Here is a 27251-nt window from a genome sequence, read left to right as displayed (position 1 = left end):
AAACTACAAAAAAAAAAAGAATGTTTTTTTTTTTTTATCTTTAAATCTGGCTTTACTCTGATTAGCCAATGTCAAGTTTGTGATATTTTCAAGTTATTGAATTTATACAAGTATGGACTCCGTCTGTGCCGGCGCCCGCCGACATACGCGCGGCGCCCCTTTAGAGCGCTTCCCAGTCAGTTCCACCAACAAAAAACACCAACTAACACAAAAACCAGCCACTCTTAACAAAAAAAACACTCCAAACAAGCACAGCACGCGCGCCAGCAAACGCCATCACAGACGAAGTCCAAAAAGAATGTTACTTGAAAGTCCCGCCTTTTTCACATTTTAATAGGGACGCACACATTTTGTCTAAAAACCGGTAAATGGAAAAAAATGGTCCCAATGTAAAACTAGAAATGTGCGCTAAGTATTTAATTTTTTCTTGTGGCAACCTTCAACTGAATGTCATTTTGACAAGTGACATTTTTTTGTGGGTTGTTGGCTGTGGTTGTTCATTGTTGGCGCCAATTTGTTTTGAGAAATCATTAATTTTGCTATCCTGGAACTATTAATATTCAACTAAATAATTTATAATGAAATACGTGATGTGAAGTTTCAATTTTCAAGCTATCCTTGGACCTGGCACAAATTATACTTTTGTGTCTAATCATAAAAGTGCAGGCAGCAGTGCCGATTCTTTATTTATGATGTCGAATATGAAAAACATTACAAATGCTGCACGCGTGGTAAACAAGAGACCTTTCAGAGTGTCAATTGAGGGAAATATAGGTTCTGGCAAATCCACGTGCATTAAATATTTCGATAAATATTCTAACGTCGAAAAGCATGCTGTAAGTGAAGGTTGTATAATACCAAACTAACCTAATGTGCTTAGTAAAATTGCTTCAGTGTTTCGGTGCTTATGTGATACTGCCCCATTCTAATCCACATAATATAGTATACCCTGAGCAGGGTTATACTAATATAGTTTCAGTGAAGAAATTGCTGTTGTACCTGGCAATGAGATCGGCAGATGAAGAAAGATAATAGCGATCACAGTAGATTTCTCTGCATCATAATAAATACAGGACCTGATGTGTGAGACTTTGCATATGGATGTACCATATAGATTTATCACATCATCATGATCAACCTATCACCAGCCCACTACTTCGCATGGGCCTCAGAATGAAAAGAGATTTTAAGCTTAAGTCCGTCACGCTGGCCTAATGTAAATTGGCAGACATATTATGTACACACATTTGAGAACATAACGATCAACTCAGGCGTGCAGGTTTCCGCACACTGTTTTATTTCACCATTAAAGCAAATGATGTTTAATTACTTAAAACGCACATAACTTACATTAAAGGTGTATGCCTGAGATCAAACCCCCAAACTCCTGAATAGAAGGCTGACTTCCTTGAGGTCAACATCGTTGAGGTCTTATTCTTAACAACTAAGCTATCACCACCTTTAGATTCATCTGGTTGTATTGATTTATAGCAAAATAAGCTAATTTTTTCTTGTGTTCACTCATTGTATTTAACAGTGTAATATTTCCAGGAGCCCATAGCAGAATGGCGCAACGTGAGTGGTCACAACCTGTTAGGGCTACTCTACAGTGATATGAATGAGTGGAGCTTTGCCTTCCAGCACTATGTGCACCTCAGCCGCCTCAAGATACAGACTAGCCCACCTTGCAGCCCCAACATCACTGTCAAAATGTTTGAGAGGTAGCTATACTGTGTATAATATGTTACTATCACCACAAACCATGAATGTTATGGGTCCATTGTTTCACTCTTGGATTGAATGAAAGAAACTGCACCTTTTTAGTATACATACATATAGTACATAGTTGTAATTCCACAGATGCGTAGGTATGAAGCGATTTGCCTCCTCATTTCTAATTTGAACTGCTAAGAACGCCATCATCATTTAGGCATCAGGTTTTCCCTCCACTTTTACTATAGGTACCTTTAAGTTTAGTCATTTTCTAGGCAAGTGCTTCATCATAGGCTGCATCATCACTTGCCGGTAGGGGTGATTGGAGTCAAGCGCTGGATTATAAATTTAAAATAAAAAGTTATCACAATCTGTTTTTGATGTTTGTGTTATCAAAAATCATATTGTTTTCTTTTTAATAATATTTCAGATCAGTACAAAACAGCAGGCACTGTTTTGTGGAGAATGCCAAAAAGCAGGACTTCCTCAAAGACCCAGAGTATCAAGTTCTACTTCAGTGGTTTGACTACACGGAGAAATACTTGGACATCAGTTTAGATCTTATAGGTAAGAGTTGTTTTAAGAATAAAAACTAATCAAGTGCTAGTCAGACACACACAAAGGGTCCCACACCATCAAACAAGAAGTAATTTTTTTTTTGTGATGTAATGGCAATTCACAGTTTTCAGATTTGTTTATCTTTTAAACAAACTAAGAAAAAACGGATGATAATAAATAATTCTTTTTCTGTTTTGTATAAATAATTTTCCTTTTTTTTTTATATAACATTTCAGTATATTTGAGGACAACTCCCAAAACAGTGTGGGAGAGAATGATGAAGCGCGGGAGAGCTGAGGAGTCGGAGGTGCCTTTGGAATATTTAGAACAAGTGAGTACTTCAATAGAACTACTTCAATAGACCTTCCCAGATTTATGAAATGCTTATCTGTGACTTAAAAATAGTCCATTTCTATACCACACAAACTATAGAATATGCTATAGGTCTCATTAACTATAGAATAATATACAATACTCATCCGTTTTCCATTGAGGTAGACAGGAGATGTTCTCAATCTCTAAAATGCTCCGCCCACGTCAGACAATTTTTAAGTTCGATAATAAATTGGGCGCCGATTTTTATCATACATTTTCCACCAGTTTTGGTAAGACAGATACGTTTTAATTTTTTGCCGACAAGGAATTGGTCACCGATTGTGGAACGTGGGTGGGATCCTTCTAACCCATACAAATATTACAAATGCGAAAGTCTGTCTGTTTGTCGGTCTGCTAGCTTTTAGAGGCGCAACCAGAGTTAGCTTACACCCCTGGGAGGGACATAGGCTACTTTTTATCCTGGAAAATTAGAGTTCCCATGGAATCCTTAAAATCTATAAGTTTAACCAATTTATATTTTATACGAAATTTGAGCTGTACCAAATTTCGTATAAATCGGTTAAAAGTATAACGGTTTAAGGTAGCTTTCATCCTGGAAATTGACATAGGTAACTTTTTATCCCGAAAAAGTAAATAGGTCCCATGGGATTATAAAAAATCTAAATCCACGCGGACGAAGTCGCGGCATCATCATCTAGTCTCTCAATAATCTGATTTAATTTTTAATTTTCATTATAGGTACACGAGTCATATGAAAACTGGCTGAGTTCCCCCGACATCGGCTGTGAGGTGCTCACGATTGACGCCGACCGGAGCCTCCACTGTGTCACAGACGACCTGGAGAGATACAGCTATAAGATACTTGGCGGCAATCACACTAATTGATCAAATTCTCTGACTCGCACATGAAGCGTTCAATACCATAGTACCAGAAATAACACTTATTTTTTTGTTTTCATGGCGGCCATTTTGAAATTATTATTATATTTTGATGTTATAGCGGCTATAAAAATACACATTTTGTAAAAATTTTAACTTTCTACCTTAATTACGATGTAGGAGATACAGCCCGCTATGGATAGTGAACCCTCATAAATCTTGAACGTACAGTATTTCAAAATGCTAAGATGCTAATATTATAAGGCTGCAATTATGACATGACTTGTATGTTTTAGTACAGAATATTTAAAAAAGAAAAAAATTAATTATTATTGATAGAATTATGTTAACATTGACATACATTTTTTTATTACTTAATACAGAATCTCTAAATGACAGATTTAAATGTATTCCTATCACTTTCATAATGTTCCCTGCCGAAAAAGATTGGTAGCCATAAAGATATTGGTCCATGTTGGTAGCACTAGATTTAGACCAATCAATTTAATTTACAGATCAAGTAAAACAGAAATAGCCACAATAGACTCATTAATTCTGAAACTAGTTTAGTTAAATTATAAAACAAAAAATGTATTATGTTATATTAGTAGACTGATAAATTATGTAAATACATTATTAGCAATAGATATTAGGCCGCGATTAAAACTGTAAGTTTTTCTCACGTAAGTAACTTATAAGTTCATTTTTATTAGTAAGTTTGTTGTAAGTTATTTATAAGCTACTTAATGAATAAAACTTACAGGTGTAATTGCGGCCTTACGTAAAGTATTATAATTTGATGATATTAATATTATTATGGAATGAAGTATATCGCACAAATTAATACCAGCTTTCACTTCAAAGTAAAGCATGATTTCCTTTTACTTGTTAATAGTTATAATAAAATAATATTTCATGAATTAGGTTTTGTAGTAGATATAAATATACTTATATTCAAACTACCTCCTATAATCATCAATTTTCTTATAAGAAAATTGATGATTATAGGAGGTAGTTTGAATTGTTTTGAAAGAGTAGATAAATAATTGTGGAAATTGTAATTGTGTAAATAGTTTTAAAATAATTATATCAATAAAGATTTTGACAAAAATAAATTTTCTTGAATTTTACTTTTTAATAAAACTCTGGTTGAACTGAGATGATATTATTTTTATTTATTTATCACATAAATTAATAATCCTAATTTAGTGCCAATTTTGCAATCACTCTGGTCCCTACTATTAACGGCTTTTGGAATGACACTAACTAGTCTAGACCCTGACTAGTCACTTTTTTCAAAGTGCTCTTTAAGTGCCGGTAAAGAAACGAATCGAAAATGGCAGCAGGTATCGTCCGATAATAATGATTCCCTCTTACTTACACACTATATCTATGTAATGTGATAGTGAGAGGGAATGATTACCGCCACGTAACGAATCGTTTCTTTACCAGCACTTGTCTTCAATATTCTTGTCATTGTGTCATCTTTCATATTTTATTCTTTCCATTTAAAATGGAGTACTATAGCACCTTTATTTCACTTTACATACAGAATTATTGCAAAACTGGCCCTAATTTTTTATTTACAATCACTAATGCTGTAATATTCAGCGGTACAAGTGGTCGGCGCGGATGTTGGACGCGATCTCGCTCTCCCATTTGTCGCCGTTGGAGAGAAGCTTCTCTTTATTGTAGAGGAGTTCTTCGTGGGTTTCTGTCGAGAACTCGAAGTTGGGGCCTTCCACGATTGCGTCTACTGGACATGCTTCCTGTAAAATATTATGTTTTCTTTAGCCATGACTTCAGTGTAACTTAGTAGGTTGATGCTGGCAAATCTACATCAATCAATATTACAATCGCAACTGACGTAATTGGTTGAAATTATGGTATCCTTGTTGCAACAGTGCATTGTAGCCAATAGTGAGCGAGCGTCACCCAATCGGAGGTGATTGCGATCGTGACACTATAGAAGCTGTCAATTTACCGTAACCGAGCTGCAGATCTTTTTTAGACGTAAGTAACTTACACGTTGACTTCGTCTGTGATGGCGTTTGCTGGCGCGCGTGCTGTGCTTGTTTGGAGTGTTTTTTTTTGTTAAGAGTGGCTGGTTTTTGTGTTAGTTGGTGTTTATTGCTGGTGGAACTGACTGGGAAGCGCTCTAAAGGGGCGCCGCGCGTATGTCGGCGGGCGCCGGCACAGACGGAGTCCATACTTGTATAAATTCAATAACTTGAAAATATCACAAACTTGACATTGGCTATTCAGAGTAAAGCCAGATTTAAAGAAAAAAAAAAAAACTTACTAAACTTTCGTTGGCAGTCAAAATGGCCGCCAAACAAAACAGCAATTTTGAGACAGCCATATTTTATCAAAAGTGTGTTTAAGTATCAAGTACATAGTTAAAAGCTCTATTTTCGAAATAAAATTGGGCGCATTAAGAGATCGCTTGAGAGTAACTCACACCAAAGTAATAAAAATGGCTGCCAAACAGATCAGCTTTTTTGAGGCCTCCATATTTTAAAGAAGTAGTAAGTTCCCTAGATTATAAGCTCTAGTTTTTACTTGATACATGATAGAAACCTTTTGCCAACTTATTTAAAAAGAATAGAATCAAACGCGCATTTTAGTTTTCAACCACACATAAAGATTTAATTTATAAGAGAGAAAGCATATTTACCTGGCAAAATCCGCAGTAGATGCATTTGGTCATGTCAATATCGTAGCGCGTGGTTCGCCGCGAGCCATCTTTGCGCTCTTCGGCTTCGATTGTGATTGCCTGGAAGTAATATTTTTGGAATTTCATAAATATAGTGAACACTCCAAAAAATTAGTATACCTACCAGACCTAGAATAACCTATTTGATAGAACAGAAATGAGAATAAGGAAATTCTAAAGTATCAAATTAGGTTATTCCATCAAGTAATGGGCTGTCATACAGATATTTTTTGAATATGCTGTGCTTTTCCAGTCTATACTTTCATTTGCCAACTCTATGAAAAAAACCCTACAATATGATACTTAAAAGCAGTAGTGAATACTGGGATTTGCCATGTGAATCACTCTTGAAAATTACACTCTAAGCTATTTCCTAACAAAATTATTTGCTAATACCTGAGCAGGGCATATAGCTTCACAGAGTTTGCAAGCAATACACCTCTCCTCTCCGGAGGGGTAGCGACGCAAGGCGTGTTCTCCTCTAAACCTGGGTGATAGAGGCCCCTTCTCAAATGGGTAGTTGATTGTTGCTGGCTCCTGTAATGGGAGACAGTAATTTTTAGTAGAATAATATACTGGTATAAGTGGTGATTGCACGCACAACAGACAGAACAGTAATAAGTGGTAATAGCCTAGTGGTTATGATGATAGCTTTTTATTCAGGAGGTCAAGGGTTCAATCCTGGCCATGAATCATAAACTTTTTGGAGCTATGCATGTTTTAAGTAATTGAATGTCACTTGTTTTATGGTGAAGTTTCCTTCACAGTAAGGAAATCTGCCTGAGTTTTCCATTATATTCTCAAAGATGTGTGAAGTCGGCCAATCTACAGTGTGCCACTGTGGCAGACTAAATGGCCTAAATTTTTCTCATTCTGAGAGGAGACCTATAGGAGGAGATGAATATTTTGATGTTAATTTGGTTGTTAAAAATAAGTTTTAACAACCAAATTAAATATTATAAAACCAGAAATATTTATTTGTTTAGTATTTTTTTACCCCATAATATTCAACCAATAATGTCAATGAAATATGGGACACAGCTTATGACACACAATTTTCGGATACTTTTTATCACACCAAAACAAAGGGGTCTGGCGATACTTAAAAACTTATTTCCAAAACAATATATCTATTATCTAGTATTTACATATTTTATTGATTACCTTGAAAATATGGGCTAGAGTCACAGCAAATCCTCTCGCCAATTCAGTCCAGAACAGCGTTTGCGCAGCCCTATTTGTCATTTCCTTCATACTCATGTTTGGGTCCTCCGCATTTACATATTTGTACCCAGGTGACGTTGGCGGGTACACTTTCGATACTTTGCCTTCTTGGCCAGCACTAGAGTAGCGGACTAGCATGCCAGTTGAACCAAATGGTCTAACTGAAAACAAAATATGCAATTTTCACCAATTTTATTGAGTTTTATAGATTACATATTTTTCGAATCAATTGAATATTTATAAAACTTTTTATTTACGGTTGTCTACGTCAAGGGAACTACGTAACTTCAATATTTGAGCTAATACGCTTAAATACAAGGATTTGTTTGGTTTCTATTTATAATGCTTTGTTTTTCAGTGAGGTTATATTTAGTTGCGTAACTTCGCATTTTAAACACTATAAATTACTAAATGTTACAAAAAATTAATTCACAACTGTAACAGTCGATTTTACCTCGAGCCGACACTGAAAATATTTTTGCTAAAGACATTTTATTCGCTTTATAATGCAATTTTTGTAAAAAAATTGCAATTCGCAAATCAATATTCGTCTCTATTTTAAAAAACTGTCAAATTCAAGTCAATTCTTTGTGCTGCGTACGTCAATAAATTCAAGGTCGTAATTGTCAAAAAAATCGGATACTCGTACCAAATCGTTAAAATTACACTTAGAATGTTTGTGCACTGGGCCCGATTTGAATCCGATTTAAAAAAAGCTAGAATTTAACCATAACTAAGCTAATTTACTCTGTGGCTTTCAACTTATTTAACTTCCGCCCGAACGTCAAACTTTATAACCATAGACTCAACTGTCGTGGTCAAAACATTGGAGTGACGTTTACAAATTTTTATCGGTGTCGTAAATTTACGAAAAAATTCGCCACGCAGCATGGGAGATCCACCAACTTTGGATATGGACTCCAAGAAACCCAGTCCCGAAGAGGAGGTCTCATCTTCCTCGGTAAAAATGAGTTCCGTTGTCTATATAGGTCCTATACATAAGTGCGATGTTGTCACTAAGTTATTGGTTTTTCGTAGGACCGGCGACCTTTCGGGGGCTTGGAGTTCCAAGTTTCTGAAGTAGTTGGGAGGCTAGAAGCTGTAGTGAACGCCCAAGATGCCGTAGAAGAGGAGAAAAAGCCAGAGGCGCGTAAAATAAGTACTGGTTTCTTTGAGCCAGACGAAATGCCAATGGACGAGATTTTGAAGGTTTTAGAAGACCTGGTCATGAAAACTGACCCTAGTTGTGAGAGCATGGAGCCACCCTTGCTGCCGACAGATGCTGTGACCCGAGCGGCGATTCTTTCCCATAGTATTTCTGCTTTGTTCGCAAGATTAGAGCGGGGCCATGCATCCAGACTCGGAGCTCACATAGCTAGTGAAACTACGCGGTGGATGTCGCATATGTTCAGGTAATATCAGTATGTGCTAGTATAGACTGTGAAAAAGTAGTAAATTAGTACTTTAGAATATTGATACATACTTCAAACTAAGTTTATCTTGTACACACTACACACATTCCTTTGTATTTTTCCTGCTAATAATTACTAACCAGCAATGTTTTGATAAAGTATTTTCATTTGAATATCTAATATTATAACCAACTTATAGTTTTTAGTTAAATTCAATGTGTAAAAAAATATAATATCATTTGAAAACACTAGAAAAGTTACTGATATGTGTAATTTGCATGTTAATTATGAGTTAGTAATGTTTCCACCTAACATTGACCTACTAACTTGTTAACAAAGAGTACAATACATACTTTAAATATGAATAGCAAATAATATATTGTGTGTATTAGTACTACTATGAATGGACTAGGTACAAATATAAATATTTATAAACAACTTAAACCTGTATATTGTGTATAATATATGCTGTGTAGATATATTATGTGTGTGCATGTGTGTAACTTTAGACTTATAATAAACAAACAATTACAAAACCTCAAACTCCAATTAGAAATATAGATAGAAAGGTTTTTATACAGAAACTTTTACTGTTTAATGTTTTCACATCATCACCATTTACCATTATAATAGTATGCAGTGGTATAATCTCATAGTTTTTGTCTCATAAGTATTTAGCTATCATTAGATGTAGCTCATAACTGAGTTAGATTTATTTAACAATATGCCATAATACATACAATTTTTTTAATTATTTATTCATGCATAAATGAAATAGCCATCATAGAATCCAGTAACTAGATAAACATAAAATACAAAGCAATATTACAATTAGCGGCATTATCGCTACAAAACAATCTCTACCAGGCAATCATGTCCTTTTGTTACTATGTCCAGTGACAAAAAGTTAGTGTACATATATATTTTTTAAGTAAATTTTAATTACCTTTCATGCAAACAAAGTCACATACCACTACTAGTATGAGTACTCTCTGAAATGCTGGTCAAAATATTTGGTGTACATTGTTATCAAATTATCTACTTGTTAGAGGTACAAGCATTTTACATGCAATAAGTAATCTTATCCAGTTAATTGAAACCCAAGGTGATTGATAAGGAATGGTACATACAGATTTCAATCATGGTTTTTTTTAGTGTACTTTTTAAACTTGCCCACAATTTGGTGTTATCAGGCCAAGCTCACTTGAACCCTTTTGATGGCACTTACGTAACTCTTATGAAAGAGAAAGAGAAGAGTTGCGTGATAAAAACAGGCTTTTATCAAGCTGCAGTGTGTGTCAAGTGTTGTAATAAGAGACAATATTTATTGAAATGTCTCTGCAGGGTGATCCTTCTGTACCTGGAAGGTATTCTTAAGTATGCTGTACTGTTACTGAAATGGTGAATTTTTCTAAACAGTATTGCCAAGTTTGATATAAAAAGTTTTGGAGCTAAATTTCCTTGGTAGGTGATAACATGTGAGCTATGACTTTTGTGCTGTAACTCCAAACTAATGGACACCATCATCATCTCAGCCTGTGGACATCCACTGTCGGACATAGGCTTTCCCTAAAGAGTGCCACCACACCTAGCCCTCAGCCTTCCTCATCCAGCCACTTCACACCAGCTGCTTTATTATCATCAGTCCATTGTACTGGAGGGTGCCCCGCACTATGCTTGCTTAAACGTGGTCTCCACTTAAGGACTTTCTGGCTCCAACAGCCATCGCTTCTACGACAGGAATGGCCTGCCCACTGCCACTTCAGCTTGCCAATAATTTTGGCTATGTCAGTGACCTTGGAACTAATGGACAATATTATCACAAACTAACCAATTTTAGTGAAGCCACATAGTGGTGGATTATGGCCTAAACCCTTGTTATTCTGAGGAAACCCAGCTTAGTAAGTGTGGTGAGCTGATGAGGGGTTGAGATGATGATGATGATGAACCCATATCCCAGGTAATTTTTTCAAAATTTACACCAGTAATAATCTACCTATTATTACTGTTACATTATGGTATTAATTATTATCCTATTGAAGGCATATTATTACTGTTGTTAATTAACAGTATAAGCACTTTATTCCAGTGTATTATTTTATTTAGTACCAATTAAATGCTGTTTTTAACATTGATAAGCAAAGAACTTAATATATTCAAACGCACATAAATGTTTTTTAATGTGAAAATAATCTGGTTTGGCTTTAATTACCTATTGTTTATAACTTATATAGTTTGCATAATTATATTTAGTATTCATTTTAATTGTACTTAAATAATACATTTAAAAAAGAACAAAACTATCATTTATTTTATTTTTATTTGTTGAAAGAACCATCCACAGAATTACACAATCAAATTATAAAAGTTATTCCTTAAATTTCACAGCTCTCGTGTAACTCAATTTACGGGCAGTCACAGCGTGCACTGATAACAATAGTTGTACAATAATAAGATACAATAAACCTAAAGAATATAAAAAATACCGAAGCTTATAGATCTTAAAGTAATTACAATAAAATGAGTACCTACTAAGTTACTTGCCGATGCCCGTGACTCTGTTCAAGTGGATTTAGGTTTTTAGAAATCCTGCGGGAACACTTTATTTTGCGGGATAATAAGTAGCCTATCTTCTTCTTCTTCTTCTCTCTGGGCTGGTTTCCGCACTTAAAAAAAAAAAGTAGCCTATGTCACTCTAGGCCTTTTGCTATAGCCATGAAAAAAATTCACGTCGATCCGTTGCCCCGTTGCGGCGTGATTGAAGGACACTTTCGCATTTGTAATAATTGTGATATTGTATTAATTTTTACCTATTAGTTATGATCGCACCTTTCTGCATTAAAATTTCGAAACTTCCAGACACGAAAAATCCACACTAAAAGTTCATATAATTTTAAAAAAATGAAGACAAATTGATATGCTTGTGGGACATATATTGAATTTTAGATAATTTAGATAAGTTAACTTAATAGGCATGCATCTTATTATATTCTTTTAAAATTTATAACTTAGGTATTTTTTATTTTTATTTTATATTTTACTGTACAACTTATGTTTATGTTAATGCACGCAGTGACTGTCCGTAAGTGGAGTTGCATAAGAGCCATAGAATTAAGGAATAACATGTATAATTTGAATGTTTAACTGATTGGGCGGTTCTAAAGCAAGTAAAATAAAAATTGAAATAAGTGTGTAGATTATGCATCTTTGCAATATTCAAAAATATGTTTCAGTAAAAGCTTACTTACCCGTATACTTTTTATAGGTTGGCAGAATATAGTGCATACTACCACCAAGAACAGTTAGAAGGCCTAGTCCGTGTCACAAGGATGTTACTACATCACAGATACCCAAGATATTTGGAAGATGGAGGTAATTTTATTTTTCTTTACATCCTTTTTGTCATCTATAGGTTTGCTAATAACTAATTTTCACCTAAGGTGACCCATGCTTAAGTCTTTGACCTCTGATTCTCTAAAAAAAGGCCGGCAACGCATCGGCAGTACCTATGGTGCTGCAAATGTGGCGGCGGTAATCACTTAACATCAAGTGACCCGCCTGCTCATTTGCTCATATTTTTTTTATTTAAAAAAAAAACATACAGGAACTAGATGTCACATAGGCTCTTCAACGTCTCTTCATAGATCTTGAATCACCCTAAAGTTTATGGAGCATTATTTATACATGTTCCAAGATACAACAGTCAGACATAGATGTTTTTTTGAAATGAAGAAATAGAAAAAATTTACTAGTCACCTGGTCCTGTACAACTGTTCATTTCTTGCAATCAAAAACAGCCCATTGCAGCTTTTTGTCGTCGAGATGAAAGAGTCAAAATTCACTATTTTCTATTTATGTATTTCACAACATTGTAAATGATTTTTATGCACATTTTGTATTTGTTAATTGATTTATCGTAGAAGTTATAGTTTTTTGAATTGACATTCCTCAGTCAAAGGCGTAATTTTGTATTATTTTCAGCGTTAGCGTTCGCCAACCGTCTCCCCTCCATATACAGCTGTGTGGCGAGTCCATTAGGCGTGGTACAGCATCTGTGTCGGCAGCTCGGTCTGCCGCTCGCCTGTGTTAGACCCGTGCCCGTTGATGCTTCAGGTGAGAACATATTTTGACTCATTGACTCATTAAGGCCTTCAATACTGCAGCTAAATAATTCACGAGAGGAGGTGGCGCGCTCCTATGGTGCAATAGTCGACACAAATCTCGAATCACTTACAGCATTGTGTTCAAAACTAGATAGATAATAATAGATAAAAAAAATTGCCATTTTGAAAGATATGTATAAACAGTATCACCTAAAAATGTTGGCTCTTACATAACATTTGCGAATTGCAACTTTGACCTTGGTTCAATAACTCTTTGAATTTCAACTGGTCAAAAAATTTAATGTTTAAAATAATATTAGACTTACGTACACGCGTTGTTTGAAATCCCACTTCTGATGTTATACATCATTTTAGTAATCGGTCATATCTTTTTTCTACTGCAGGCAAAAGTATGGACCTAGAAGCATTAGATCGTTTGTGCGAAGAGGACATCGCAGCTAATCGCACCCCCCTGCTTGTGCTGGGGGAAGTGGGAGGGCCGCCACTAGGCTGGGGTACACCGCTCGCGTCCCTTGCAGCGTTATGTAACAAACGAAATGTGCATCTACATGTCCGGGGTCATGCTTTAGCCCTGCCTGCCGTGATGCCAAGAGAACAGGTGAGTAAAAAATTGGGTTTAATAATAGACGATGCCTGTGACTTCATCCGTGTTGGTTTACGTTTTCCAAAAATTCTGTAGAAACTTTAATTTTTCGGGATCTTTGTGAAATTTAATACAAAGTTAGTTCTTTGCTTTTTCGGGATAAAAAGCAACCTATGTCTGTAACTAGCATGCAAGTGATCTCTGTAAAATGTCGTCAAAATCGGTTAAATAGATGCGCCGTGAAAAGACTAAAACAGACACACTATTATCAGGCAAAATATTAGGTTATAGATACAGGGTGTAACAAAGTTTTAAAAATACAGATTTATTAGTTTTTTTTTTTAACATTTGTGGTATCTTATCGGTAATCATCAGTACTAACACCTGTCTTCGGCTTAGCTAGCGTCATTTTATATTTTTTATGTATGATATACATATAAGTAATCATAATTTTATATTTCAGACATATAGCATAGCAGACTCACTCACATTAACGCCTGGTCCATGGTTTGGTGTACCGGGTTTACCCACTGTTGTATCCTTTTCAAAATGTATCTAAAAAGATAAGGTTAATCAATAGATCAAATAATATTATATGTGTCGACTTGAGAACCTTAGAATAAAATTCAAATAAAAATAAATAGGTTATGTAGTTCAAGTATAGATATTATTTCTTTAGCGGTATTTCAGACATTTTATAGGATACCGGAACCTATCACTGCCAACGATCATTCCAAAGGAGTAAATCCGGTAAGCTATTATATTTTTTTAGAAGCAAATTAAGCGAATAAAACTCTTTATCACAAAAAATAAATTCATAGCTTACGTTAAGGAACATTTAAAAGCCAAAAACAACTTTTGGCTGGATATTTTTAGGGTTTATTTATAGTTCATTTTATCGTAGGCTGGTAGTCGAGAAGGCGCTTTAGCTGCACTAGCCGGTTTAACTGCCGGCTCGGCTAGGCTAGCCGCGTTGCCGCTGTGGACATGCGCGCGCGCCGCCGGTGCTAAGAGACTAGCTAGGCGGATCGACGCGGCCTTCCGGTCCGCCAGAGCCGCGCGGGCATTGATAGCTAATGCTGACTTGCGGCTATTGGTAAGTACTTAAGCAGGTGTTTTAGCCATGCTAGCTGGTTTAACTGCTGGCTCGGCTAGGCTAGCAGCGTTGCTACTAGCTTAACCGAGCCAGTAGTTAAACGCAGCAGTTAGCAGCGTTGATACTAGCTCGACGGATCGACGGGCGACGCGGCCTTCTGGTCCGCCAGAGCCGGGCGGGTATTGTGACCAACAGCCGTAACTCAGCTAGTGCTGAGTTGCGGCTGTTGGTGAGGTGTGTTGTGATGATAAAGAGAGTTAATAGATAAAATATTCTAAAACTGTATTTGAACCAATAATAGAAGAGTTCCACGGATTTCTGTATCTTAAAACCAACTGACTTAAGAAACTTCACTAGCGTGATTCAACTCCGTAAAGCGCCATCTAGTTTTTGATATACAAATTGCTGCGTAGTTGACTACGACTTTTGTATCCTTCTTGACACGCTAATTCAGGAATTAGGTACTCCAAGACAATATTACTAGTTAGTATAGTTTATTTCTTTTGTATGCTGAATTATTTTAGTCTTAAGTATATCTATTATCTTTCAGAGTGAGCGGCCAGGGGGTGACGAACCACCAAACGTGGATTTAGTAGTAAGTGCAATTCTTATTTCTAATTAAAGGTTGTATACAATTCCAGCGCGTTTTGAAATTATGTAGCAGAGCCATTTTGAATCATTTTGCATCCATAATGTTTTTGTTTTTACTGTATTCATCCAAACTTTTAGTGATAGTAAATCCATACTAAAATTATAAAAGCGAAAGTTTGTCTGCTAGCCTTTCACGGTCTATCTGTGCCACTTTTCAATAAAGGTACAGAGATAGCTTGCCTCCCAAAGAAGGATATAAGCTACTTTTTGTCCTAGAAAATCAAAGAGTTCCCGCAGGATTTACGAAAACTAAATTCACACTGACGTGGCCATTATCTATTAATCTCTATTTTTTAGAGATTATTCTAGCTAATGATGCCCACAACTACACAATAAAGAGAGTTTTACTTAAGAGATGTAACAGATATTATTTCTTGCAGGAAGCAATATCACAAGCGTCCGCCTGCGTAGCGTTTCAGTTCGCTCCAGCAAATGTGGAAAAACCGCCACCTTACTACGACAAACTGAATTCTTGGCTCGGGCAGGTCTTACAGAGGGAAGCTGATATGGTGAGCATTGCACAATGCGCGGAGCTTCAATTGCTTGTATAGTATGGAATATTATTGTGAATTGAACAATTGAAAAGAGCAAGCGCCGAGTTTCTTGCTGGTTCTTCTCGGTAGGAACGGCATTCCGAACCAGTGGTAAATTATTTTGACGATTCAAAAGCACTAGTAAAAGTTTATTTGAATAAAAATCTGTTCTATTCTATTCTATTTGTGTTAAGGATTACGATGTAACGATTAAGTTAATCAATGTTTATTATATTAGTGGGATTGAAATATTATGAAAATATTTCAATCCAATTAATATTATAAAGGCGAAATTTTGCTTGTGCGTGCGTGCGTGCGTGTGTGCGTGCGTGCGTGCGGGTGTGTATGTGTGTTTTCAGGGAAAACGCAGTGTGCTGAGTATAGGGTCTGGCAGGGTGTGAGTTGAAACTTTAACAGGGTGCATTTTTCTTCCCCAGATTAGTATAGAAGTATGTGAAACTGAGCCGCACGGCGTAGTCCTTCGCTACTGTCCCCTAGAAGGGTCTCTTCTGGAAGAGGACCGTGTAGAAGCATGGGCGAGCGTTTTAGAAGCACAGTTACACGTGTTACACGCGACCGTGGCGCTGAGGGAGCCCTTCCAGCAGAGGGTGAAGGAACACGCGTGTTTGAGACTGGTGCACGTACCTGGATGGGCAGGTAAGACAAACGATCCCCCCTCCCAAATAAACTACGCCCTTACTGCAGTTTGTTACGGCTTCATTCTAATATTATTTAGTTAATTAGAGACCACACATCCGTAATAAGAAATAACGTTTTTAGGTCTAGGCGGTGTTCGATACATACCCCCCGGCTGGGAAGAGGCGCCGCCGGAAGAGCTCAACAATCTAAACAAGCAGCTGGTAGAAACTCTGAGGGCGACGGACGGCGCGTTCTCTTGTGGGGACGGTGAAGACGGGATGGCCTGTGTAAGGTTAGTTAAGAGTCAAATATAACTGGTCAAGCGCGAGTCGGACTCGCACACGTAGGGTTCCGTAACATCGTACAAGAAATAACACCTTTATTCTATTACCTGTCCGATCTGCCCATCGGTCTGTCAGTGGGCTGTATCTCATGAACCGTAGTAGGGTAGAGTTGAAATTTCCAGTGTTCCTATTACCACTACCAAAAGTACAGAACTCTTCCTTTAACTCGCTTTTGATTGGTTTCTAGAATATAATGTGTACATGTTCTAATACCTTTATATTGGAAATGGATAGACTTTGTTCATCTTTTCACATAAATTATTATCTATTACAGATTTGGCATGGTGACTGCAGACACAGATGTGGACGAATTGTTGGATCTAGTGATATCCGCGGGAAAAGATGTTGAAGAAAACTCCAAGGCACTCGTCGACATGACTGAAGTTGTCAAAAAAGGTTGGTTCTTTATATGTTTTTTTAAATATTACAGCTACACTTACTAGATCTTACAGTTGTTGTGAAAAGGTTATAATATCACAAGAAAAAAAAATGTACTCACGAAAAAGTAATTAGTTTACCTACTAAATCACATGTAGATGGCGCTGTCCATCGTTGACTTGCAGTGTTGCAGATAAAAGTGTTATATCTTGTGCGATGGTACGGAACCCTTCGCGTGGTTTTTTGTTATATAAAAAACTTGTTACACAGGTATAACGGCAGCCCAAGAAGAGCTAGCGCGCGAGGCGTGGCAGGAGGGGCTGTTGCGGCGGGTCCCAGTTGTGGGCCGCGTGGTGTCGTGGTGGGCTCCACCCGCGCCGCCCGCGGGCCGGCGACTGCTGCTGGCCAATGGTATGCTGCAGACCACTGAGGACATCTACAGGTAAGGTGGTATTTGACTGAGCTATGCCCGTCTGTCTTTCAGAGTCAGTGGCGTGCAGCCTCAATAGCTCAACACCTGTGGCACTCCTAGCACAAGCTTTATGCTTCTCTGGAGGGGAAACATGGCTAATATTCTTTTTTTTTTAATGTTTTTATGCCAAGGAACCTCATATATTTATTTTGTACCAAAAGCGGAAATTTCATTCTGCTGTCTCTAATTTCCACATACAATGTTCAGATATTTTAATACTCCTCTTTTTCGTAGATGCGTACAAAAGAAAGAGAAGGAAGAACCGGCGCGCGCGCATTCACCCACGCGGCAAACGCAGCCTGAGAACCAATAGCATTACACCCGTGAGTCGCCCCTCACACACATACACACGAATCTATTGTATAAACGATAAGCGACCATTATTGAAAATATTTATGTTCTAGAATACACTAGTAAGTCGCGTCACAAACGCATACATACAAATACATTGTATGAATGATAAGCAAAATTGTGTCAAAGTAATGAGATGTATAACGGCAAACAATAATATAAAAGTAGTGAATTGTGTCACACTAGACTAAACTACTATTATGACTATTTGCAAAAGTGATATGACAATGATGAAGAACTGAAGACTCCTGCTGTATCTAAGGACACCGCTGAAGATGATAATGCCTGGGTTCTGAGTGTTTCCCAAGCAAATACGGCCACATGGTCAGAATGGCCCATCAAGTCTCTCTTTGAAATACAACTATAGAATATCACATCACTTAAAAACCGCACTGAATGTATATGTGGAGCGATTAAATGCAGAAAATATTTATTTTATAAGCGACCTTATTGCAAAATTATAAGGTCTATAATAGCACACAGCTGCATTACAGTGGTGAGTCGCATCACACTCGCATACATAGGGAATACATTGTATAAATGATAAGCTTCCTTATTGAAAAGGAATAAGGTCTGGAAAAACAACCAATGGCATTACAATATTTTACAACTATAAGTCGCGTCACACACGCATATATAGGAATACATTGTATAAATGATAAGCAATCTTATGGCTTTAGTGTTAAGGTTTAGAACAGCAAAATTCAAATGCATAATAAACATCACTAGTTCATCACTGAGTCTCCTCTCAGTACACGCCCAAATCGCTGGAATAAACGATAAGCAACCTTATTTGAAAGTAATATGGTCTAGAATAGCAAAACAAAAAGAAGGAAACAAAAAAAAGGACACCAATAAATACCATTAAACTAGGGAGTCACCTCAAATGCATACAAATGATTATAATGTATAAACAACCTTATTGTAAGAAGTTAAGGTCTAGAATGTATTAATACTTATGTATATACGTATTTATGTAAGAAAAACATTAGGCATTGCTTATAGGCACAAGAAATTATTGTGTAAACGATTGAAAATCGACCTTATGTGATAAGTTCTAAGATACCTAATAAATAATCTTTGGAACTCATTTAAAAATAGAAAGTGGAATAACTTACTTGTAAAAAAAGTAGGTACAGTACGACCACTTTTATAAGTCGCATCGGCAAAATTCGTTTGTGCCGAAAAGCGCAACCTAATGCCGACGAAAACCAAATATACACCAATGAAATATAGACCTTATTGCTTGACGTTAAGATTTTAAACACAAGACCAACAGAGCTGCTATCTCCCTCATAATTCTCGCAATGAAATAGAGACCTTATTGCTTAACGTTAAAACTTTAAACACAAGAACAACAGAGACTTCTACAGCAGAGATGCTATCTTTTTTTTTTCTCTCTCGTCTGGCTTTACACTGATTAGCCAATGTCAAGTTTGTAGTTATTTACAAGTTAGGGAAACTATATGTATAAGTATGGACTTCGTCTGTGCCGGCGCACGCCGACATACGCGCGGCGCCCCTTTAGAGCGCTTCCCAGTCAGTTCGACCACCAATAAACACCAGCAGAACACAAAAACCGGCCACTTCCTACCAAAAAAACACTCTAAAAAGGCACAACACGCGCGCCAGCAAACGCCACCACAGACGAAGTCCCTCATGCTATCTTTCTCATAATTCGCGCGTACAAAATATGGCGCGTAGGCAACAACCAATAGCGGACGAACGCGCGCTATGATTGGCTGAGATATTTTCGCGCCATTCAAAAATAAGATTTCTGCGCAGGTACAGCAGCGTTACTTATAAAAGTGGTAGTACTGTAGGTACACAATATTACAAAACACCTTTACGGTAAAATAACCAAGAGATTGATTTAATAAATCAAGTCTTACTGATTCACGTAATTTGTATTGTAAAATTATAATATTTTAATACGTATTCCTATAATATAATTAATTATATGTAGTGTATTAGCAATAATATTAAATAAACTGTTAATGTATTAATTACTTGTATATTTGCAAAAAAAGGGCCATGATGGCAAATGGCAAGATAGAATCTTTAATTTAATCTATGATTTTTTTTAATTGTTCACATATTGTGAGCTATCAAACCTAGCTCAAAAAATCTAGAACGCGTGCGAGTAAATGCGAGTCGGACTTGCATACGAAGGGAATTCCGTACCATCGTACAAGGTATAACACTATGTATCTACTTTTTATTTATTTTTATACGCATGGCGTCCATTTTGTTTGCCAAAATTTCAACTCTACCTGTTACGTACGGTTCATGAGATATAACCTGTCAGACAGATAAATATGCAGTGGAGGCTTAGTAGGGTCCCGTTGGCACCCTTCGCTACGGAACCCTAAAAATATACCTATATAAGCATAGGTAGCGCTCATTCATCACATCGTTTTTTTTTAAATACAAGAGATTCACAATCGTTCACGTGATTACTAGAGCTGTAATTATTGTAGCTTTTTATATTACGACCTAGAATAGAATACAATAGTAAACAAATAGTTATAATGTAGATTTTGAAAGTCCACTAGGATTGAAAAAATATACTGATTAACTATCTAATAAAGAGTACTGCCTTAGTAATTATTAGAAATTATTAGGAATTCTCGTATATTATATTATTAAATGATTTTTGTATTATAGTATATTATTATTATTATTTAATTTAAATTTTCTTGTATATTTCGCTATGTTTCGAATACACTATTGATGCATGAAGGTGCATACATAGTAGCTTGTTGTAGTGTGTCGTGATGCGACTGATACATTTTATATGAAGATGCGCTCCGATTGATCAATCATCGCTTCAAATAGCGTTGGTAACCAACGACCGCTGTAGTACCACGCACAAAACGGATCATTCCGAACAAAAAAAAATTCAATTCAATTCAATTTTTCAAAAAAAGTTTGTGAACTGCAACTTTATTTTCTTCCAACTTGATATTCAGTATCATACTAAAGAATTCATAAAACTCCATTTTTGTTTTAACTATCCCTTACATTATAACTAAATTAGTACATATATATGTACTAATTTAGTTCAATGGTAAGCACACACCACAACACATTACTGAGATTGCAGCTAAAATAATAATTAAATCGTATCTACCTAGCTTATTATTTTTTTTCATTGAAATTCAATTCATCTAGCATTTTCGAAAAATATCAGTATTTCTATATTCATTATTCATATTCGAATGTTAGTTCGATTCAGGATTGTGTGATTGCAGTCGCTTTTAATTTTTGTACATTAATAATATTATTATATTATAACTAAACTTTTTGAGAAAGTAAACCGTGCCCCGAGCGGATCATTTTGGAAACTTTTGTTTGTCATCTAAAATGAAAATGTAAATTCTCGTGAAATTTTGTTTAATCAAATATGAATAATATGTTCATGCTGTATGTAGCTTGTATGGACTAGAATTTTATATTTTTTCTTGTCTTTATCGAAAATTCAATTTGAAAATGTAGTCCAAAGCGACACTACAATGTGATTATTATTATTAGGTACTATATTTAAAGATTAAGTTTTTAGTTCAAATTATATTCCAAATATAGGCATATAGGTTTATGACCCTTTATTCAAAAAAGTTATAGAAAGTTCTAAAGTTCTAAATCAAGTTATCCATGCAGAAAGCGTATCCAGTGATTGAAGTTTATTCAAATATTTTTTTTTTATTAATTAGTTTATTCAAAAACATCTATGGTCCAGTGTGCAATACATTGTATGTGGATGGAGCATTACATAATCCATACTTATAATAATAACTCAAAATATATAGTTACTTTGTATAATTTTTTTGGACATAATAGGGTTTTGTGGTGCGTTTGTATAATCTACGGAATATTATATAGATTATAGATTATAGCGCCAAACTTTATGTCCTATCCGAAAATAACTGCGGGCCCAAAGCTTAAGTTGTATCTTCAGAATGGCCATTGAGTTTGGTGCAAATTAATTTTAATAAGTTCATAAATTGGTAATTTTTAAAATAGCATAAGTACTGATACTTATTAATTCCTAATTCAATTTAGCTGTCAGTGTTGTATCATTTCATATTTGTCGAAATTTATTTGCTTATCTATCTTGAAAAGAACTATATCTAAGTTTTTCGGTTGAAGGTAGTTTATTTTAGAAATACTTATCTGGATTTTTTTACTTTAGTAAAATGACCCTTAAAAATCAGGGAGAAATCAAAAAGCCACACGCATTTTTTTGGCGTCTTGCGAATCCCGCTCGATTCTGTCCGCTCGCGAATTGCTTTGCAGAATTCAACTGTCCCTGGATTTATTTGATATATGAAGGTGAAAACAAACTAGTGTTTTTTTATATTTTATATGAAAACGAGTACACTCGTCTTTCGCAGCGATCTGACGCGCTCTGGTCGATCGTCGTGCCAGAATTTATCAACACACCACAACACAGCAGTTTGTTTGCACCTTTATGTAAATGTCCTTTTTCATTCTCTATATTCTGTAATTTTATAGATCTGTACATAGCAACGTTGACCATGCAATATTTAACATTAATTGTACCTATGGTCTTTTATGACAAATAACAAGATTAGCAACCTATCTACAAATCAAAGATGGATTAAATTTTGAAAACGAACGTAAGAGAACTTATTGTTAAATGTTCAATATTTCCTGGTGATACTACCTAAATGATGCAGCCTGATTAAACCAATTAATATATTTATTGTGATTTGTAATTTAAGGTACTGAAAAGATAAAATAAAGCTATACAATGTTATAAGAATGTTGCCTTTTATTTTTATTAGATTAACATCCTATAACTTGGAACAATATATAGGTAAAATATTGAATGAATATTTAGACAAGCGTGCAACAAGTTTTTTCGTTTTTCATATTTTTGCCAAATAGGTATTTACTATTTACCTAGTTTAGGTATTTTTTTTTTTTTTTTTTTTTTTTTTTTATTCAGTCCACAAAACCGACTACAATTGGTAAGAAAAAATACAAGAAGATAAATGGACAAAGAAACATGCGCGCAATTGCGTCTTCTCGATGTGGACTCGGCATGCACTATTAAAGTATGTAAGTACAAAACTACAGCGCAACACAAAATAAACTTAACAAACAAGGAACAAAAACTTAAACCAGAACAGCTACTAACAAAATAGGAAAAACCTTATACAAACTACTTTCTAACAATTACTTATCTGTGTACTTAACTTACTTTTTATTCTTGGTATATTGTCACAGAAGATATCTATAACATCTCTGTAACTATTTGCAAGAGACTGCATTCTATATAGCGGACTATGATGCCCAAGCTTGGTTTTGGTTTGAGGCAAACAGAACGTCTTGCGATTGTGTAAGCGGCTACAGTCACGGGGCACAACGAACTTCAAGCGTTCAAGTAACTCAGGCGCATCAATGAGACCCTTTATTAATTTTGCCAGAAAAATGACATCCGTAATCTTTCTACGGTCTCTAAGGGATTTCATTTTATAGTAAGAGAGACGAGATTCGTATGAAAACAATTTGTCACATTTGAAGTCATTGTAAGTTAGATGGTATAGAAACCTTTTTTGAATTCGTTCTATTCTATCAGAATGAACTTGATACCCTGGACTCCATACAGTGCTACAATATTCAAGGATGCTACGGACAACACTGTTGAAGACCAGTATAGATAAACTGGGGTCCTTGAATATTTTCATTTGTCTGAATACTAGTCCGGATATTTTTGAAGCTTTAGATGTTATTTGCTCGATATGTGGACGAAAACTTAAAGCCGAGTCTACAATAACACCAAGGTCTCTCATACTATAAACTTCCTTAAGACTAACCTTGTTTATTTTATAGACACAGTCTACCGGATTTTTTTTTCTGGTAAATTTAATGTGGAAACACTTTTCAATATTTAAGGACATACCATTTGTAGTGCACCAAGAGTGAACAGCATCAATATCGTTTTGTAGGGTTGTCACATCAGCTTGGCTGTTAATGGTTTTGTAAATTTTTATATCGTCTGCAAACATTTTAAATTTAGACTTTAACTTGAGTGCCAAATCATTTATAAAAATTAAAAAGAACGTGGGACCTAGATGAGATCCTTGAGGGACTCCCGATGATATTTTTATCTCATAAGACTTAAAACCATTAACAGCAACAAGTTGTGACCGATTTCTTAAGTAAGATTCACACCAACGTAACAATGAGCCATGAATTCCCAAAGACTCAATTTTCAATAACAAAATGTTATGATTCACCATATCAAATGCTTTTCGAAAATCGGTGTAAATTGCATGTACCTCACCAGTAGCATCTACAGTCTCAGCGATGTCTGATATATAACTAACTAAGTTAGAAGTGGTTGATTTGCGAGGACGAAACCCATGTTGGTTAGGATCAAGATATGGGGCTATGTGATAATAAATTATTTTCTGAACTAAGCTTTCTAAGACTTTTCCACAGATTGATAAAATAGATATAGGTCGGTAGTTTTTTATATCTTTTGAGTTGCCAGACTTATGCACTGGTGTGATATATGCAATTTTCCATTTGGTAGGAAATGTACCCGTTTGCAAAGAATAGTTATATATGAGGGTAAGTGGCTTAGCTAGTTTGTGAGCGCATTTTTTAAGAAATATTGGGGCAAGAAGATCTGGACCGGGACCTTTAAGTGAATCCAAGTTTAAAAGATGTTTTAAAACTTCTTCTTCAGTTAGTATACAAGAACCCAATGGAACATTGGGAATGTTATTGCTTGGGAGTGACGAATTTCCTACTCGACAGTTACTGGTCTCTATGTAGACCGATGAAAAATGTTTAGCAAAGGCGTCACATATATTCTTTCCACCTTTAGCTACAAAATTATCCAGAATCATTTCATTCGGAATACAATTGGTACCATTTTTACGCTGTTGTTTAAAATATTTCCAAAAGTAGGTAGGATCATCACGAATACATTCAACAACTCGTTTTTTAAAATTGTCATAACAACCTTTTATCAAGATGGCACAACGTTCGCGCAATAATTCGTATGCAAATTTGTCCATTGGGTTATTGTACTTTTTGCTTTTATGGTGGATTTTTGCCTTTTCCTTAAGTGCTCGTAATAATGGACCTGAGAACCATATAGGATAGTGACTATCTCGCGGTTTCCGCATGGGTGTATATCTATAAATAATGGGCATTAGTGTCTGGTAAAATATATCTAATTTTGCATCGACCGAATAAGAATTTTGAAATAGAGACAACCAATCTATTTGATCCAGTTCATTACAGACATTATCATAGTCACATAGGAAGAAATTGAGAAATGGTGTACGAGAAGGTTTCATGTAGCGGTTACAATTTAATGTTAAAATAATTTGTAGTGGTGGATGATGGTTGTCTATTGTGACCAAAGCATTATCTTCTTTTTTTACTTGTATCCAATCAGTATTATTTGTAAGAACTAAGTCTAAAATACGGGCGTTTATGTTTTCAATAAGATTGCATTGTTTCAAGTTATTGAAAGCAATGTGCTCCAAAAAGAGACTATCTATATTACTACCTATTTGACCAGACATTAAGCCGTTACTATTCGAATCGGTTGCCCAAGAAATGTTAGGTAAATTGAAGTCACCAATGATAAGAGTTGGTGAATCTTGACCTATTTTGTTGTTACAAATATCAGTCACACTTTTAAAAAAGCATTCCAAGTAATCTTCCTTGACAGGCGGAGGAACATAGACACCACAAACATATATAAAAATATTATGACTGACTTTAATCGCTATCCATAAATCTTCACATACAGATTCCCATTCGTACTTCCTGACGGACTCAAATTTTTTACTAACGGCAATTGCTACCCCACCACCTTCTTTTTTATGGCAAGATAGTGGACACGAAGAGCGATCTCGCCTGTGTAAGATATAACGACTATCTAGGATTTCATTATCAAAAATCGTGTTGTTCAACCAAGTCTCGGTCAAAATTATTAAATCGTAGTCCTGATATAGAGCCGCTGTATAGATATCTTCTGTTTTGGTCCTTAGACCTCGTACATTTTGGTAAAAAATATTTAGCGTGAATTTTATACAATAAAAATGTTAATGCATGCATACAGAATTGATTTACTAATGTAAGCCGTTTAGAGTTTCAGTATTTTTTATCCACAGTGCTGCAGCTCCATTGTTTTTACGAACAAATATACGACCATTTCTTATCCATACAAATTCGTATTTCTTCTCTCTCGCAGCTAGTCTAGTGGCAGCATGTAATTTTTTATTCTTCGGGGATAAATGTTCCATGATGTATATAGGTGTGGTCTGACCAGCGAAACCTAAATGAGACGTATTCAGCTTGTTCTGTGGATTTTTCTTATTAAAACGTTTAACGGCCGCAAGTAAATCGTCTCGTACTCTTGGGCTGGACAATTTCACTACAATGCTTCGCGGTCGTTGTGATTGTGTGTCCATCTTAGCAACTCTGTGAAAGTTCAGTATGCTGCCATCTGTTAGGTCGCAAGAGACAACTGATGCCATCTGCTGGACAATGGTGAGGATATTCTCATTTTTGGTTTCCGGGATGCACTGAAGCTCAACGTTACAATCTCTAGCTTGCTGCTCAAGGTGATCAATTTTGCTATTCAAGTCAATCATTTGCGATCGCAAATTTTGGTTTTCCGTATTTAAATTCGACAGGGACTTTTTGGATTCTTCATTTAACCCAATCTGGTCATCATAAGCATTAGACAAGAATTGCACAGACTTTGTGAGCTCATCCACTTCCTCCTTTAGTGTACAAAATTTGCCTCCAAGGTCCCTTACTTCTTTTTGGACTTCGGTAAGCTTGGCATCGAACTTATTAAGGCTTACTTGTTGGTTTTCGAAGTGTTCCTTCATTTCTCGACGCAAATTTCTTATCTCGTTTATAATAACATCTTGATTTGGACTACTTGTCGTGCCCAATAGTGGCGGCAAGACGGTTGCATTATCGGGCGATTGCTGCTTGCGATTTTTGCCTTGAATTGGTGTATTGCTGTTATCCTGTTTAGGCTTGCTAACGGTGCAAGAAGGACAGACCCATGTCGCTCGAATTGATGGGTTGACGTCGTCATAGTTTACGCATTCACTGTGGTACAGCAGAGCGCAACTCCCGACAGAGCACTTCAATCTTTTTTGCGTAACTAGGACATTGTTATTACAAGCTGCACATAAGCCGGGCATTTTCGGTTAAAATAACAAAACTATAAA

The 27251-nt window shown here is 35.9% G+C and overlaps 4 protein-coding genes across 5 annotated transcripts; 2 read left to right on the top strand and 2 right to left on the bottom strand.

The window, feature by feature from the left end:
• Positions 1 to 474: 474 nt before the first annotated feature.
• Positions 475 to 22175, top strand: LOC123871853 (deoxynucleoside kinase-like). 2 transcript variants are annotated; one of them, XM_045915854.1, is made up of 7 exons: positions 475 to 836; positions 1552 to 1721; positions 2144 to 2280; positions 2508 to 2602; positions 3346 to 3492; positions 14745 to 14749; positions 22163 to 22175. In XM_045915854.1, the coding sequence occupies exons 1-5, from the start codon at positions 690 to 692 to the stop codon at positions 3490 to 3492; spliced, it is 696 nt and encodes a 231-aa protein (XP_045771810.1). In that variant the 5' UTR covers positions 475 to 689; the 3' UTR covers positions 14745 to 14749; positions 22163 to 22175. The 2 variants fall into 2 exon arrangements, with proteins under 2 accessions (XP_045771810.1, XP_045771808.1); XM_045915852.1 differs by lacking the exons at positions 14745 to 14749; positions 22163 to 22175 and having other exon boundaries at positions 3346 to 4439.
• LOC123871854 (NADH-ubiquinone oxidoreductase subunit 8) lies at positions 4636 to 8038 on the bottom strand. The gene is made up of 5 exons (XM_045915855.1): positions 7881 to 8038; positions 7367 to 7587; positions 6599 to 6739; positions 6164 to 6262; positions 4636 to 5255 (listed from the first exon to the last, which is right to left on the bottom strand). Exons 1-5 carry the CDS (start codon positions 7915 to 7917, stop codon positions 5094 to 5096), a joined length of 660 nt encoding a protein of 219 aa, XP_045771811.1. The 5' UTR covers positions 7918 to 8038; the 3' UTR covers positions 4636 to 5093.
• On the top strand, positions 8246 to 19279 carry LOC123871827 (pyridoxal-dependent decarboxylase domain-containing protein 1). The gene is made up of 15 exons (XM_045915816.1): positions 8246 to 8387; positions 8465 to 8838; positions 12104 to 12210; positions 12820 to 12951; positions 13346 to 13560; positions 14009 to 14080; positions 14236 to 14295; positions 14450 to 14641; positions 15192 to 15236; positions 15673 to 15801; positions 16263 to 16482; positions 16606 to 16756; positions 17083 to 17204; positions 17457 to 17628; positions 17893 to 19279. Exons 1-15 carry the CDS (start codon positions 8316 to 8318, stop codon positions 17969 to 17971), a joined length of 2142 nt encoding a protein of 713 aa, XP_045771772.1. The 5' UTR covers positions 8246 to 8315; the 3' UTR covers positions 17972 to 19279.
• Positions 22176 to 26132: 3957 nt separating the features above from the next.
• Positions 26133 to 27224, bottom strand: LOC123872088 (spindle pole body component 110-like). Its single transcript, XM_045916218.1, has one exon. It carries the CDS (start codon positions 27222 to 27224, stop codon positions 26133 to 26135), a length of 1092 nt encoding a protein of 363 aa, XP_045772174.1.
• Positions 27225 to 27251: the final 27 nt, after the last annotated feature.

Source organism: Maniola jurtina, chromosome 14, assembly GCF_905333055.1.
Source record: "Maniola jurtina chromosome 14, ilManJurt1.1, whole genome shotgun sequence".
Lineage (NCBI taxonomy): Eukaryota > Metazoa > Arthropoda > Insecta > Lepidoptera > Nymphalidae > Maniola > Maniola jurtina.
The sequence above is the reverse complement of the archived record's forward strand: the minus strand, read 5'-3'. Positions and strand labels throughout refer to the sequence as shown.